Source organism: Dendropsophus ebraccatus, chromosome 5, assembly GCF_027789765.1.
Source record: "Dendropsophus ebraccatus isolate aDenEbr1 chromosome 5, aDenEbr1.pat, whole genome shotgun sequence".
Taxonomy (NCBI): domain Eukaryota; kingdom Metazoa; phylum Chordata; class Amphibia; order Anura; family Hylidae; genus Dendropsophus; species Dendropsophus ebraccatus.
This window is the reverse complement of record NC_091458.1, coordinates 115,988,939-116,005,908: the sequence shown is the minus strand read 5'-3', so window position 1 is coordinate 116,005,908 and position 16,970 is coordinate 115,988,939. Positions and strand designations below refer to the sequence as shown.

General features: G+C 45.3%; 1 protein-coding gene across 1 annotated transcript; it reads right to left on the bottom strand.

Annotated features, from left to right (window-relative positions):
* Nucleotides 1–314: 314 nt before the first annotated feature.
* NXPE3 (neurexophilin and PC-esterase domain family member 3) lies at nucleotides 315–16,970 on the bottom strand. The gene is made up of 6 exons (XM_069971090.1): nucleotides 16,706–16,970; nucleotides 12,601–12,801; nucleotides 11,316–12,067; nucleotides 11,142–11,215; nucleotides 5,016–5,213; nucleotides 315–3,762 (listed from the first exon to the last, which is right to left on the bottom strand). Exons 2-6 carry the CDS (start codon nucleotides 12,691–12,693, stop codon nucleotides 3,218–3,220), a joined length of 1,662 nt encoding a protein of 553 aa, XP_069827191.1. The 5' UTR covers nucleotides 12,694–12,801; nucleotides 16,706–16,970; the 3' UTR covers nucleotides 315–3,217.

The following is a 16,970-nucleotide window of genomic DNA, read 5'->3' as shown; positions in this document are numbered from 1 at the left end:
GGTAAGTACTTTTGTATATATATTCATTTAGCAAACTTGCCTTCTCCCTCTGATGTGCTGCACCTTTCCTCCCTATGTTTACAGCACGACCATCACTCTAAAGTAATAAGTGACTGGACTCGTATATAGTGTATATACTGTAAATATATATACAAATTATATATAGCAGTCAACATTAGGGTGGGGGGGCATATCAGGAGAAGGAGGCAAGTGTGTTACAAGAATGTATGCACAGAAGTATTTAGCTTGATGTGCCCCACAAGTTTACCTACATTACTTTAGATTGGAATGCCCATTTTCCGTATTCCGAGTATTCCGACCTAATTGATTCATGGCATATCCATAGGATATGGCATAAATGTTGGGTCCCAACTCCTGACCAGAACAGGAATTCCGGACTGACGTTCTGGCTGCTCAAGTGGCGCTGTACCCAGGTGAGAAATACATGTAGAGGTAGCTGCACATGTTTGCACCTTTATTCAGTCACTTTCTTGAGAGGGACCAAGGAACAGCAAAGCACACCTGTACAGTACACTTGAAAATCTCACTGAATGTTGGTTCCAGCAAAAACATAGACAGATTATGCATGGATGTATTTAGCGCAAGTACTATACATTTTGGCACAAACCTGCCAAAAACATTTAACCTATTGGGGCAACATAATAAAGGAAAGCAGTAATGAAAATTAATGCTCCAGCAAAATATGACAGATATGTGTGAACATTTCCTTTATGTGTCCATACCTTCCTGGAGTGCTTAATACTGTTATTAATGCTGTCATTTTACTAGCATAAAATACACTGCATGTCCTTTATGCATGGGACACATGTATGCACCATTTTCAGCCATGTCCACTAACAGGAAAATACCAACCAAGTATAAATGGAGGCATCATATAATATAAATGGTCTACATGTACAGTATATACCCACTTTTTCTGATAAATATTGACTGTTAAATCTTTAAAGAGGACCTATATAAAACACTTATAGATCATAAGAAAATGCCGTAAGTGACAGCAGATGGAGACTTTTCTCAAATACAAATTAATAGCAAATCTGATAATTTTCCTCAATATTACAGGGGACAGTTTTTACCTTTCATTTTAGCAGTAGGAAATTAAAATGTGGTGAGCGAATCAATTCACCTATTTTGTTTTTTATTGCAGAGCTGGTCCATAGAATACAATGGAAGAATCGGTTCACCTACCGGTATTTTTCTAATAAATTTGCCAAAGCAAATCATAAACCTGGAGAACTACTGTATTTCTCCAATGGATCCATATGCCCAGCGATTCAATTAAGTGCAAATCAGGTGAAAGACTGAATTTTACTTTATTCATTATATTATCCATGTAAATGAAGAAGAGACAACTGCTTCCAATGGGTTAATTTTCTACAGGAGAACACAGCTGCTTTAAAAAGGGGTTAGGCTGCTGGAGGAAGACACAACTGCTTGTAATGGGTTAATCTGCTGGAGGAGGACATACAGTAGCTACTTGTGAAGAGTAGTACAGAGTCTCTCACTGTATGCACACACTCCTAAAGAGATAGTTTACCTGTTACTGCTACTTCTCACCTCCTCCGGCTGATCCATAATACACAAGATTCCTACATCCTATATTGCTGCACATATAATAACATCCAGTATGATGATATCAGTACCAATCTACTCTGTGTTTACAGTCCCCCCTTTCTTGATGTTGCACTGAGGTCCTTTGTTTTTCAGATGTCCTAACATATTTACCAAGGGTTTTCCTACAGTTTGCTGACTTAAGGGTCCATTTACACAGAAAGATTATCTGACAGATTATCATCATATAGGGAAGCCTGAGAGTTCTCCTTTTTTTCAAATCCAATCCTGGCTTTGGCTTCTTTCTGTGTAAATGGACCCTAACTATAAAGTGCTCGGTTTTCCATTAGTTACATGGGGGAAGTTTGTTCACATATGAAAAAGGACTATGGCCCAAATACACTAAGGGCAATTAGACAGATAAAGTCTAGCAGGATGAGAAGCTTAAACCCTAATGTTTAAGGATTTTGATAACCTAAGGGCCCTATTACACAGAGCTATAATCGGCCGAATCAGCCCAATTATCGCTCCGTGTAGTAGAAAGAATAATAAGCCAATGAAACGATCTTTGGCTGATCCGAAATCGTCAGGTGTCGGACGGGCGTCATTACGTGTAATAGAAATGTGTGGCCGACGGCTGATGATTGCAGTATAAAATAATAAAGGATTAACTTATCTTAGCACATTGCCTGGTGTCCTTGGGCCTTGCCCAGTGTCCTCAGAGGCCCTCCCTGGTCTCTGCAACTCTACCTTCTGCTTCCTTCTGTTCCTGTCTCTGCAGTGACAGGACACGGTCACTGGCCGAGACAGGCCAGGGCCAGCGATTGGCTGAGCGGCCAGTGGCAGTGCAGAGACCAGAACAGAAGGCAGAGCTGCAGACACTTTGGAAGGCCTGCGGACACCAGACAATGTGGTAAGGTAAGATACTTTATTATTTTACAATAAAGGCAAGGGCTGCATGGACATCACTAACAATGTCCGTGCAGTCCTTGCTGCCTGATATTCTGCCCGTGTAATTGCTCAGTACGAGCACCGATCTAGCATAATACACATGAAATAATACAGTAAACAGTTCTGCCTAAAGTGCAACTAGAATAAAGTAAGGTAATAGCTTTGTAATAATGAGTGTAAACAACATGACTTTAAAATTAACCTATGGGCATTTGGGTGTGGAATCTGCAACATGCTGCTCTCACACTGTGCCCCAGTGGACTATGGACACTGCATCTGGTGGCCCGGGGCACCTATAAGCCCCACTACATAGCACAGCAAAATCTTGTCAATCTTATCAAGTAAAAATCTACAACAGAAATCCTGCCGCAGTTTTGCACTGTGTAACAATATAGAAGATTGTGACTGATTTTAGCCGATTTGGTCGTCATTTCAATGTTGTGTGAACATAGCCTAAAAGTGTTTTCCATCAAAGACCTGCATTTCGGCAAACAACTTTTACTACAGAACTGACAAAGCAAGACTACTAAAAAAAAAAAAAACAGTGCAATAATTGAATAGCAGCTAGAACTACATAACAATGTAGCTATATAACAAACATATAATCCGATTACTCTGAGGTTTTCCTATTTCTAAATGATCATTAATTTACTGCAATAAACAATTAAAAATTTTACCTTAACAAAACAAATATTCAGTTGGGACAAACAAACGACAAAAGCTCATCTATCTGATTCTTTACAATGATGCGGTCAGGGTGTAATGCATGTGGCAAATAGTGTGCAAGTGACATCTCCCAAGCATCCACAATCTTAATGTGAAGCCCAGAAAACATTGACCTCATTACAGTATCTAGCTGCAGCGAATACCAGTCACTATTGAAGAGACTGACTTCAGGTCCAAGTTCCTGGACATTGGCCGAGCGAATGATAACTGCTGTGTTTGGACTCCGCTCCAGTAAGCGAAGAACAGCAGCTCGTATGTTCCTAAGGCGTCTTATGTACACTTCCACTGGAAAGGTGCTGAAGTGAGACCAAACTGTTATGGCTACAACAGTGTTCTTCCCTCCCACAATATTATCTAATTCATTAGCAATATAACGCAGCTCATTGCTTGATACTGTTGAGAAGCGAATAGGTGGCCCATGACAGCGGAATTTCAGCATTATATTATGTTCAATATCAACAGACAAAAATGGACCAACGTTCTTAGGGCTCCCCAGGTCAAATGGCTTTAAGTCTAAAATAGAAGAACAATTAAATTAATTTGTAGAATCGACAATTCATGTATGACATCACTATAAGAAAACAGAGATTATAAACTCAGTGACTTAAAGGAGAGGTCTGGCCATTTTGAAAATCCGGCAGTGGGGAATTTGATACAAGTGTTCACTTACCTCTCCCCTTGGTGAGTGGCGGGATCGGCCTCGGGAAGCTACCAGAAGTCATTTTCCCCAAAGTTGCGATAACGCCACAATTCGGGGGAAAATGCCCAAGCCGTATGATGGACACCCTGCTCAACCAATCAGTGACTGGAGCGGCGTCCCACTCCAGTCACTGACTGGCTGAGCAGGCTGTCAATCAGCCAGGTCGTGACATCAGCAGCAGAGGAGATCCCAAAGCCCGGCAGGGAACCAAGGCCGGTCCCACCACTTACTGCGGGCACAGAGAGAGGTAAGTTCGTATTTGTTATAAAATTCCCCCTGCCAGATTTTCAAAAAGGCCAGACTTCTCGTTTAACATAGCACAACCACAGAATACTATCTTTTCAAGCTATCAGTTCAAACTTTTGCCCTATAAGGGTATGTGCACACTGCTGAAAAGTGACAGAAAGTCCGTTGCGTAATCCGCCGCTCGCACCCGCAGAGGGCGGCGGGCGCGTGTCCACCCGTTTCATAGACTCCATTCTATGCACAGTCAGATTCCTTCCTCCGTCCAAAGAATGACCTTGATCAGAATTCTGCAACGGAGTTTCCGTCAGAATTACTCTGCCCATACCCTTAGGCTAAGCTCACACAGGATGGAAAAGCTGCAGATTTTATCAGCAGATTTACACAGTGAAATCCATGGCAGATAACAGTACACGACAAGTGATCATATGCTGTAGAATTTTTCCATATGAAAACAGACCAGCAGTGTAAATTTTAAAATGTCCCTGTCACTTATAAAACTTTAGACAAGTCACAGATATGGTCAGGGTCCGGATATCCAGATCGTTAGAAAAACAACCGTCCAGCTCTATTCTGTGGCACCACATAGACTTTCCAACAGAGCCCTGGCACAAATGTGAATCTAGCCTAAGCGATATAGTTTGCTGAAATGAAGCAAAGGCCTTATAGTGTTTTTACAACATGGGCTTGGCCATTTTAAGTGGACAGAAATCTTAAAATATTTTAAAGGTCTTATTATTACAGAGGCTTTGGGACCCAAAAAAATATACAGCAGGTTTAACTGGGAATAAAACAATGTTAAATGTTGACACAATTAGATTACCTGGTACAACATCTGTGAGATACTCAAACCACTGCCTTATTGTAGAGTCTCCAAAGAGGTACACAACCTTCCCTTGTAAACAATCTGTGATGTCAGAAGGCTGGTCAAACTGCCATAGTATGGAGCTCCCAGAAATCCACTGATCTCTATAGTAATAACCGGATGGGAGAAACTTAGAGCTGTGAAGAAAATATTTTTCTAAAGGAAAATACAGAATAATTAATATCTTACATTTCATATAATACTGAAATAAAGTATTAGTCTGTACGTTGTTTTGTTTTTTTTATGATTTCATCCAGCATCTGGAAACTGTTTAAGGCTAGGGGTACACAGCGATTCCCAGTAGCACAACTAGCAACCACCATAATATCATGTGTCCTGGTCAGGGCCGCTTTAACCAGAGGGCACATGGTGCACGTGCACCGGGCCCACTGGTTAAAGGGGCCCCCCGAGCAGGCCGGCCGTTGCTATGTGCGACCAGTGCGGTCGCACAGGGCTCCGGCCACCAGCCTGTCGGGGGAGCGCCATGGATGGGCAATCTACTAACCCCTACATGGCGCCCCCTTCAGGGCCCCGCGTTCGCCGCTGCCCCCGCCCGCTGCTGCTGCGGCGCTTCAGCAGCAGTGACACTGACAGCAAGAGAGCCATTGGCTCCCTCCCTGTCAGTCCCTCTTGTGGCCGCACTTCCTGCAGTCACAAGAGGCCGCACTCTCCCTCTAGCGCCCGACGTCACTGGAGCGTCGGCGCAAGGGTAAGGGGAGTGCAGCCTCTTGTGACCGCAGGAAGTGCGGCCACAAGAGGGAAGAGAAGAGTAACGTGTGGATCCAGGTGAGTAACAGTGTTTGTTTTTTTTCAATGTTATATGGGAGGGGGAGCTATATACTATTGGGGAGCACAGGGGGCTATATACTATGGGGGAGCACAGGGGAGCTATATACTATAGGGGAGCACAGGGGAGCTATATACTATGGGGGGCACAGGGGGCTATATACTATGGGGGAGCACAGGGGGCTATATACTATGGGGGAGCACAGGGGAGCTATATACTATAGGGGAGCACAGGGGAGCTATATACTATGGGGGAGCACAGGGGGGCTATATACTACTGGGGAGCACAGGGGAGCTATATACTATGGGGGAGCACAGGGGAGCTATATACTATGGGGGAGCACAGGGGAGCTATATACTATGGGGGAGCACAGGGGAGCTATATACTACTGGGGAGCACAGGGGAGCTATATACTATGGGGGAGCACAGGGGAGCTATATACTATGGGGGAGCACAGGGGGGCTATATACTATGGGGGAGCACAGGGGGGCTATATACTATGGGGGAGCACAGGGGGGCTATATACTATTGGGGAGCACAGGGGGCTATATACTATGGGGGAGCACAGGGGAGCTATATACTATTGGGGAGCACAAGGAGCTATATACTATGGGGGAGCACAGGGGAGTTATATACTATGGGGGAGCACAGGGGAGCTATATACTATGGGGGAGCACAGGGGACTATATACTACTGGGGAGCACAGGGGTCTATATACTATGGGGAGCACAGGGGAGCTATATACTATGGGGGAGCACAGGGGAGCTATATACTGTGGGGGAGCACAGGGGACTTTATACTACTGGGGAGCACAGGGGAGCTATATACTATGGGGGAGCACAGGGGAGCTATATACTATGGGGGAGCTATATACTATGGGGGAGCACAGGGGAGCTATATACTATGGGGGAGCACAGGGGAGCTATATACTGTGGGGGAGCACAGGGGACTTTATACTACTGGGGAGCACAGGGGTCTATATACTATGGGGAGCACAGGGGTCTATATACTATGGGGAGCACAGGGGAGCTATATACTACTGGGGAGCACAGGGGAGCTATATACTACTGGGGAGCACAGGGGAGCTATATACTACTGGGAAGCACAGGGGGCTATATACTACTGGGGAGCATAGGGGGCTATATACTATGGGGGAGCACAGGGGGCTATATACTATGGGGGAGCACAGGGGGCTATATACTATGGGGGAGCACAGGGGAGCTATATACTATTGGGGAGCACAGGGGGCTATATACTATTGGGGAGCACAAGGGAGCTATATACTATTGGGGAGCACAGGGGAGCTATATACTATTGGGGAGCACAGGGGAGCTATATACTATTGGGGAGCACAGGGGTCTATATACTATGGGGGAGAGCACAGGGGGGCTATATATTATGGAGAGCACAGGGGGGGTTATATACTATTGGGGAGAGCACAGGGGGGCTATATACTATTGGGGGGGAGCACAGGGGGGCTATATACTATTGGGGGAGAGCACAGGGGGGCTATATACTATTGTGGGAGAGCATAGGGGTCTATATATTATTGGAGAGCACAGGGGGGCTATATACTATTGGGGGAGAGCACAGGGGGGCTATATACTATTGTGGGAGAGCACAGGGGGCTATATACTACTGGGGAGAGTGCACAGGGGGGCTATATACTAATGGGGGAGCGCACAGGAGGGCTGTATATAACTGGAGGAGCACATGAGGGGCTATATACTACAGGGACACCTTAAAACTATGGAGGCACAGAGGGGTGTAACTACTGTATAGGGGTACAAGGGAACTAACTACTGTATGTGTTGGAGCCTAAAATATTTGTCTGGCAGATTCTGGAGAGAAGATTCACAGCCAGGAGAAGACTTCAAGGTGGCCCAGGCTGGATGGAGAGAAAAAGAAAAGGTGAAAGACTCTGATCAGAGAAGACGCCCACGGTGAGTCACTGGATGTAACTGCACTCTGTTATAGGGTTGTAGTGTTAGGGGTCATGATGTGGCGGTATTAGGTAATGGTATCATTGGTGATATCTTTCTGTTTTGTTCAGTGCAGTTTTTATGTAATATGTAATCACTGTATGGTGGAAATAGTGTTATAAGGTAACTACTGTATGTACTGGGGCTCTTGATACAGTGTGGGGGCAAATTCAGTACATTATACAATGTGCCAAAAGGGAAGAGGGGGCCCACTCTTGAGGGCTGTGCACTGGGCCCACGAATGTATTAAAACGGCTCTGGTCCTGGTTCCATCATTTATACAAGGGAACAGGGTTGCTTTGCGACTAGAGGCTATGTTCACACTTTGTAAGAGACCGGCCATTCCGTGACCCGGCCGGTCTTTGCTAAGATGATCTCGGCCGGTACTTAAGTACCGGCCGGATGATCTTTATGACCGTAGTGTTCTGATGCGGACGCATTAGCACGCTCCCGCATCAGAACTCCCCATAGGACACAATAAAGCAAGAAGCCGGAGCCACTCTCTTCATTGTGTGAAGTGACAGGGTTTCCTACAGCTGCAATTCACTTAATTGCGGTCGCAGAAAACTGAAATGTCAGTTGTTTGCGGCCCGGCATGGGATCCCGGCCAGAGCCTATACGATGTGTATACGCTCCGTCAGGGATCCCATATAGGAATAGGCAATGTTCTATGCTGCATAAGGTACGGCCGTATTTTACTTAGTGTGAACATAGCCAGAAAGTAGACAAGACCATGACTCTTGTGGCCACTTGTGAGTTACAACACAATCCCACCACTAGATCAATAGCGGCTCCTCTATATAGTCACCAGCTTAGGCAAGATGGCAGCCCCCATAACAATGTACAAAAAACTGTAAAATGAAATATAGCCAATACATTCTAGAAAGATTATAAGTCACCCAACACACATTGATAGACAGCTCTCCCTGTAGTAGTTTAAAGACCTTTTGTGCAAAATGTCGTTAACCATTAAATTAGCTATTTTTGCTGTCAACCATACCTTAAAGCGACTCTATACCCACAATCTGTCCCATCCTAACCTCATGTACCTTTTTATAGCTGCTTTTAAACCAAGATCTGTCCTGGGGTCCATTCGGCAGGTGATGGAGTTATTGTCCTAAAAAACAACTTTTAAACTTGCGGTCCTGTGTCAAATTGGTGTGGCCTAGAGTATCTGTGTCCTAGGCTTACACCACCTCTCCGTTCCTTCTCCTCCCCACCCTCTTCACCATTAGGAATGTCCCAGGGCAGGATTTTTTCTATTCATCATTTGTCAGAACACTGCACATGGGCCTTAACTATCCAGCAAATGTGCAGTGTTCTGACAGGTGATGAATAGAAAAAATCCTGCCCTGGGGCATTCCTAATGGTGAAAAGGGCGGGGAGGAGGGACGGAGGGGCGGTGCAAGCCTAATGCAGACACTCTAGGCCACGCCAATCTGGACACAGGGCTGCAAGTTTAAAAGTAGTTTTTTAGGACAATAACTGCATCACCTGCTGAGCGGACCCCGGGACAGATCTTGGAATAAAAGCAGCTATAAGAAGGTACAAGCTAATGATTCCACCATTAGGAGGAGAATTTAAAAGGGCACTCCAACATCCGACATGGGGTTAGAAAAAAAAATAAACGTGCTGCAGAAGCAAACAGCATTGCTCACGTGTCTGCCCCAGATCTGAAACTACTTCAGGACTACAATTCTTAGAAAGTATAGCTTTTCCTCAGATCCTTAATTTAATTTATTAAAGTTTTGATACTAGATAATAATACATTGCTGTGGGGAAATTTATGATACATGAAATTACCGATCAAGCAATGATTCAGTGAACTTGGAGCAGATAAACAATCATGTAGCCAAAACGGCAAGGGGGCGGGTAGCAGAGGGGCGAGACACTTTAGGTATATGCCAAGAAGTGGGGGATTAAATAAACAACATGCACTCCCCTTCCTGGCTCTCCTGACTTTTATATTATTATTCTAGGTCTCCGCCATGAGGCTGCTTGCAGGTTCAAGATGTCACAGGCCGTCTTAGTCAATGAGTGGCAGGGATCACACAGCAGCAGGACTGCAGCAGCATAGTGCTGGTGCCAGGATGATGTTCCCATAATATGACATGTATATACAATCGTTATTTATATTCTAATCTGAAGTAAAGCAGGTATAAAGAGCATTTCTCTTTATATATGTAGGTCTTTGAGTCGTTCTCTTTTATCAATCTGTAAATTAAAGGGGTTGTCCGGCAAAAATCTTTTTCTTTTAAATCAACTGGTTTCAGAAAGTTATATAGATTTGTAAATTACTTCTATTTAAAAATCACAAGTCTTCCTATACTTATCAGCTGTTGTATGTCCTGCAGGAAATGGTGTTTTCTTTTCAGTCTGACACAGTGCTCTCTGCTGCCACCTCTGCCCATGTCAGGAACTGTCCAGAGCAGCAGCAAATCACCATAGAAAACCTCTGCTGCTCTGGACAGTTCCTGTCTTGGACAGAGATGTCAGCAGAGAGCACTGTGTCAGACTGAAAACAACATTTCCTGCAGGACATACAGCAACTGATAAGTATGGCAGGACTTGAGATTTTTAAATAGAAGTAAATTGAAAATCTATATAACGTTCTGAAACCAGTTGATTTGAAAGAAAAAGATTTTCGCTGGAGTGCCCATTCAAATTCATTGTTATGTGGCACTGGGAAATCTAGATTTTTGCTACAGGAGAATCTGTGTACAAATATGGATAGGTGAAGAATTGCTGTAAGTGATTAGCTGGGTGGAAAGTTGGGACCCAGTTGTTAAAAAAAAGCAGCAGCAAGGGACCACTCAGGTGAGTAATGTTTGTTATGGACATCTGCTCTGCTTTTTATCTGCTCCTGTGTACCTGTCATTATAATAAACTTTTGACTTTTTCATAGAAACACATCAAAAGTTTTGAGTGGTCTGAGTCTGAATGTTTAGACTTGTACCGATCGGGAGACAGAGTGTGGAGAAGACATGCTGCAGCACGTCCACTCTCAAATCTGAAATGAATAAAAAAAGAGTCTGACTTATAATGGGCTCCTATGGAGTTGCAGCTGCAGTTCTCTCCCGCTCTATCTGCCGATCAGTACTGGTGTGAGCACTCAGAGCCAGGCCGATGTTTCTATGACATGTAAACGTTTTTTTTATAAAGACAGGTACAATTTAATATCCAATGTGAAAGACATATAAATCTAGTGCAGAGTAAGAAAAGTATATATCAGCTGCCCATAACAACCATCTCCGTGTTTTTTTTGTTTTGTTTCAAGAAAGACAAAAAAGTGTTGTATATTATGGAAAGAAATACCTTTCACTTTCCATGGATGCACAGTCACTGTGTCAGGGCCACTTGCCAGGATGGGTACTTTAATGTTCACACCACTTTAAAAAAAAAAAAAATAAAACACAAAATTACAGCTTACATGATCAGTACTGCTTCATTTCCCTGCATTATCCTAAAAAGAAAAAAAAAATGGAATACCTTTGAAAAAACATGTTATCATGGAAAGTCAGAAGATTTTTCATGTAGCCTCCTTTGGCATGGTTTACTCGGCTCGAGCATGATAACTTGTCAGGCTTGTAGCAGAACCACGGCTCCCCAGTCTTAATGTCGGTGTAGTTACATGTCGGCTGCTTCTTGGGCAAACAAACATTGCACACTGTGGTTTCAGAGAAGTCACCTGAACGAAAGAGACTTTTAAAGTAAACTCTGTCTGGTCTTTCCTCACGTAATCGTTGAAGGACTTGAATGCCTTCACTTGGGTGAACCAGAATGACTGAAACGGTCACCCTACCAGGCCAAAGTAAGGCAAAGAACACACTGTAGAATCCATTCTGATGGTCCAATACCTTTCCCACTGCACCCGCTTTTAACAAAGGAGAATGGATTTTCGCTTGCAAATAGTCTCCTCCATAATGCTTTGGATTCCCTTCAAAATCGTGCATTCTCACTAGCACTTCCAATATATCCCCTACTTTAAATGAAGACTGAGACTGTATGATGACAAAATGACTATGAGCAGCATCCGTACTTCTCATGAACTCAGTCTTGTCACGTGGCGGCCCAGGCCACTGCAGCATTTTCAGCAGAGATTTCTGTTCTTCATACTCAGGTTTGGACAGAATTTGAAAGTGATAATCACAATGTTTTCTGTTAACTGGGGATAGAGAATGAGCTGTATCACCCCGTATCTCAGTCCATCCTGGCTCCAGACTTATCCTATGGTTCAGATGCTGCAAAACAATAAAGCAATGGGATACATGTCAGTTCACAGCAAACTGCAAGGAATAGTAACCTTCTTAGGACCAGTTCACACTGAGGAATCAGCGCTGAATTTCTGTAATAGATGCAGATCCTGAATAAAGGTCTTCATCTAGTAACTCCTTTAGGCTGGGTTCACACTACGTTTTTTTTTCATCCGTTTCATACGCATTTGTGGGCATCCGTTTTAATCCACTTTTCCATTGACTTCCCATTATAAAAAAAAAAAAACGGACACAAATGAGGTTGAGTACTTTTTTGTGTTTGTTACAAAAACTGATCCGTTTTTATCCTTCCTTAGTAGTGGAAGTCTATAGAAAAACTGATCCAAATGGATGCACACAAATGCATACGTTCTTCTGCAAAAACAGATCATAAAAATGGGTTGCAAAAACATAGTGTGAACCCAGCCTAATAAGGGGATTTAACAATGGGTTTCTAACACAAGACAACCCCATTTATTTTCATGCTGAATAACAAAAAAACTTTCTATGAGTTCTCTTACCTCTACCAGATGGATGTTACTAACCAACACCAGCACCACCAACAAGAAGACCAGCACAAAACAGATCTGGAACCTGTAGAAGGTGCACCACATTTTTTTGCAGATACTCCAACATCCATATTATATTCTTGGGTGAGTATGGTCTGGCTCACTTGAGATAGTTTAGATCACCTGGACATGTTCTTCTAATGCCATCTTTCTCTAAGGAGGAAACAAGATACGTAAAAATGACCTCAATATGATACGTTTTGAGGGTGCTTTCACACAAGCTGTTTTGATGCAGTTTTGAGGTGAAAAAAAATTTAAAGAATGGGAAATATGGGATTTATAATACTATTTCCTGGAATCTCAGCCTAAGGGATTCTATCAGCGTATTTTTTGGGGGAGTTTTTAATTGATGGCCTATCTTTTGACTTGTGGGAGGCCACCATCCAGCACAACCCTAGGATCAGCTGTTTTGCATAGCCGGGCACCAGGACGCACACTGAAGTCTCTGGGTTACAGATACTGTTCACTTCATTGGAAGCTGCAAGGAATAAGGCTGAGGCTTTCATCGGGTCCATTCAGTGTGCATACGTGAGCCGCAGCCTGAGGCCTCCGTCATATGGCTGTGTATCACAAAACCACAGATCCATTTGCAAAAAAATCCATCAGAAATGCATTGCGACTTAGACCCCCAAGTCTCTAACCTGCTGTTATGTCCCATAGTGTACTTTGTTTATTCCCTATGCAAATGAGGTGGTTTGGTGCACTGGGGACGGGATTTCCACTCCTAATAAATATTCATCCAGCTCTGTGCAGTGATGACAGCCGGAAGGACGTCACCGCAGAGTGTCGCACCAATGTTCATCAGGAGGAATGGACTATGCCAGGGCAGATTAGTGCAATGAGGGCAGTAATGGCACTGAGGAGAAAGGTAAGACATAGGGACATAACATCAGTTTAGTGACTTCTGATCTGCTGCTAGTTTCCCTTTAAGGGGATCATACAAGAGAATATTTGGGATTGCAGCAGCAGGACGCTTAAGGAACAGATTGCCCAGGTAAAACAACTCTTTCACAGACCCTAAAGGTGGGTCTCACACAGGCTAGCCATATACTAGGAGGGTTTCACACAAGCTAGCCATATACTAAGAGGGTCTCACACAGGCTAGCCATATACTAGGAGGGTCTCACACAGGCTAGCCATATACTAGGAAGGTCACACAGGCTAGCCATATACTAGGAGGGTCTCACACAGGCTAGCCATATACCAGGAGGGTCACACAGGCTAGCCATATACTAGGAGGGTCTCACACAAGCTAGCCATATACTAAGAGGGTCTCACACAGGCTAGCCATATACTAGGAGGGTCTCACATAGGCTAGCCATATACTAGGAGGGTCTCACATAGGCTAGCCATATACTAGGAGGGTCACACAGGCTAGCCATATACCAGGAGGGTCTCACACAGGCTAGCCATATACTAGGAGGGTCACACAGGCTAGCCATATACCAGGAGGGTCTCACACAGGCTAGCCATATACTAGGAGGGTCTCACACAGGCTAGCCATATACTAGGAGGGTCTCACACAGGCTAGCCATATACTAGGAGGGTCTCACACAGGCTAGCCATATACTAGGAGGGTCACACAGGCTAGCCATATACTAGGAGGGTCTCACACAGGCTAGCCATATACTAGGAGGGTCACACAGGCTAGCCATATACTAGGAGGGTCTCACACAGGCTAGCCATATACTAGGAGGGTCTCACACAGGCTAGCCATATACCAGGAGGGTCACACAGGCTAGCCATATACTAGGAGGGTCTCACACAGGCTAGCCATATACTAGGAGGGTCTCACACAGGCTAGCCATATACTAGGAGGGTCTCACACAGGCTAGCCATATACTAGGAGGGTCTCACACAGGCTAGCCATATACTAGGAGGGTCACACAGGCTAGCCATATACTAGGAGGGTCTCACACAGGCTAGCCATATACCAGGAGGGTCACACAGGATAGCCATATACTAGGAGGGTCTCACACAAGCTAGCCATATACTAAGAGGGTCTCACACAGGCTAGCCATATACTAGGAGGGTCTCACACAGGCTAGCCATATACTAGGAGGGTCTCACATAGGCTAGCCATATACCAGGAGGGTCACACATAGGCTAGCCATATACCAGGAGGGTCACACAGGCTAGCCATATACCAGGAGGGTCTCACACAGGCTAGCCATATACCAGGAGGGTCTCACACAGGCTAGCCATATACCAGTAGGGTCTCACACAGGCTAGCCATATACCAGTAGGGTCTCACACAGGCTAGCCATATACCAGGAGGGTCTCACACAGGCTAGCCATATACCAGGAGGGTCTCACACAGGCTAGCCATATATCAGGAGGGTCTCACACAGGCTAGCCATATACCAGGAGGGTCTCGCTCAGGCTAGCCATATACTAGGAGGGTCTCACTCAGGCTAGTCATATACCAGGAGGGTCTCACACAGGCTAGCCATATACTAGAAGGGTCTCAGACAGGCTAGCCATATACCAGGAGGGTCTCACACAGGCTAGCCATATACCAGGAGGGTCTCACACAGGCTAGCCATATACCAGGAGGGTCTCACACAGGCTAGCCATATACCAGGGGGGTCTCACTCAGGCTAGTCATATACCAAGAGGGTCTCACACAGGCTAGCCATATACTAGTAGGGTCACACAGGCTAGCCATATACCAGGAGGGTCTCACACACGCTAGCCATATACCAGGAGGGTCTCACACAGGCTAGCCATATACTAGGAGGGTCACACAGGCTAGCCATATACTAGGAGAGTCTCACACAGGCTAGCCATATACTAGTAGGGTCTCACACAGGCTAGCCATATACTAGTAGGGTCTCACACAGGCTAGCCATATACTAGGAGGGTCTCACACAGGCTAGCCATATACCAGGAGGGTCACACAGGCTAGCCATACACTAGGAGGGTCTCACACAAGCTAGCCATATACTAAGAGGGTCTCACACAGGCTAGCCATATACTAGGAGGGTCTCACATAGGCTAGCCATATACTAGGAGGGTCTCACATAGGCTAGCCATATACTAGGAGGGTCTCACATAGGCTAGCCATATACTAGGAGGGTCACACAGGCTAGCCATATACCAGGAGGGTCTCACACAGGCTAGCCATATACCAGGAGGGTCTCACACAGGCTAGCCATATACTAGTAGGGTCTCACACAGGCTAGCCATATACTAGTAGGGTTTCACACAGGCTAGCCATATACTACCGTAGTAGGGTCTCACACAGGCTAGCCATATACTAGGAGGGTCTCACACAGGCTAGCCATATACTAGGAGGGTCTCACACAGGCTAGCCATATACTAGTAGGGTCTCACACAGGCTAGCCATATACTAGTAGGGTCTCACACAGGCTAGCCATATACTAGGATGGTCTCACACAGGCTAGCCATATACTAGGAGGGTCTCACACAGGCTAGCCATATACTAGGAGGGTCTCACACAGGCTAGCCATATACTAGGAGGGTCACACAGGCTAGCCATATACCAGGAGGGTCACACAGGCTAGCCATATACCAGGAGGGTCTCACACAGGCTAGCCATATACTAGGATGGTCTCACACAGGCTAGCCATATACTAGTAGGGTCTCACACAGGCTAGCCATATACTAGTAGGGTCTCACACAGGCTAGCCATATACTAGTAGGGTCTCACACAGGCTAGCCATATACTAGGAGGGTCTCACACAGGCTAGCCATATACCAGGAGGGTCACACAGGCTAGCCATATACTAGGAGGGTCTCACACAGGCTAGCCATATACTAGGAGGGTCTCACACAGGCTAGCCATATATTACCAGTGTCTCGGAGGAGACAACCCCTTTAAAGAAACCATGAAGAGACCCCAAAGCAATGAAAACATGGCTACAGATATCTTTATAAATGTGGCACAACATAAACCCCCCTTAGGAGTGTATAATACCTCACACCCAGTGACCCCACCATTCCCATTTCCAGTGTACTGGCATATAACAATGGCATCTTCAGAAGCAGGCACACATATTACTCCATGATGTACATGAGCTTTCTGAGGACATACCTGGGTGATGTATAGCAGGCTATGCTGGTGATCTGCTAGGGGGCACCCGCTGCATGCTGTGAGGAATGCCCCTGGCACACCTGACATATCCTGTGCCCACCTCTCCGGTGTGTGCGCCCCCTGGTGCCCGCACCCCGTCTCCGTGCAGGCCTCCTAGGACGGGTCATCCATCAGGCATACAGGGATGTGCCGGCCGGCCGGGCGCTGCAGCTACTATACACAATGGCTGAGGCCTAGCACACGGCGTAGGAAGCTGGCTCCTCCT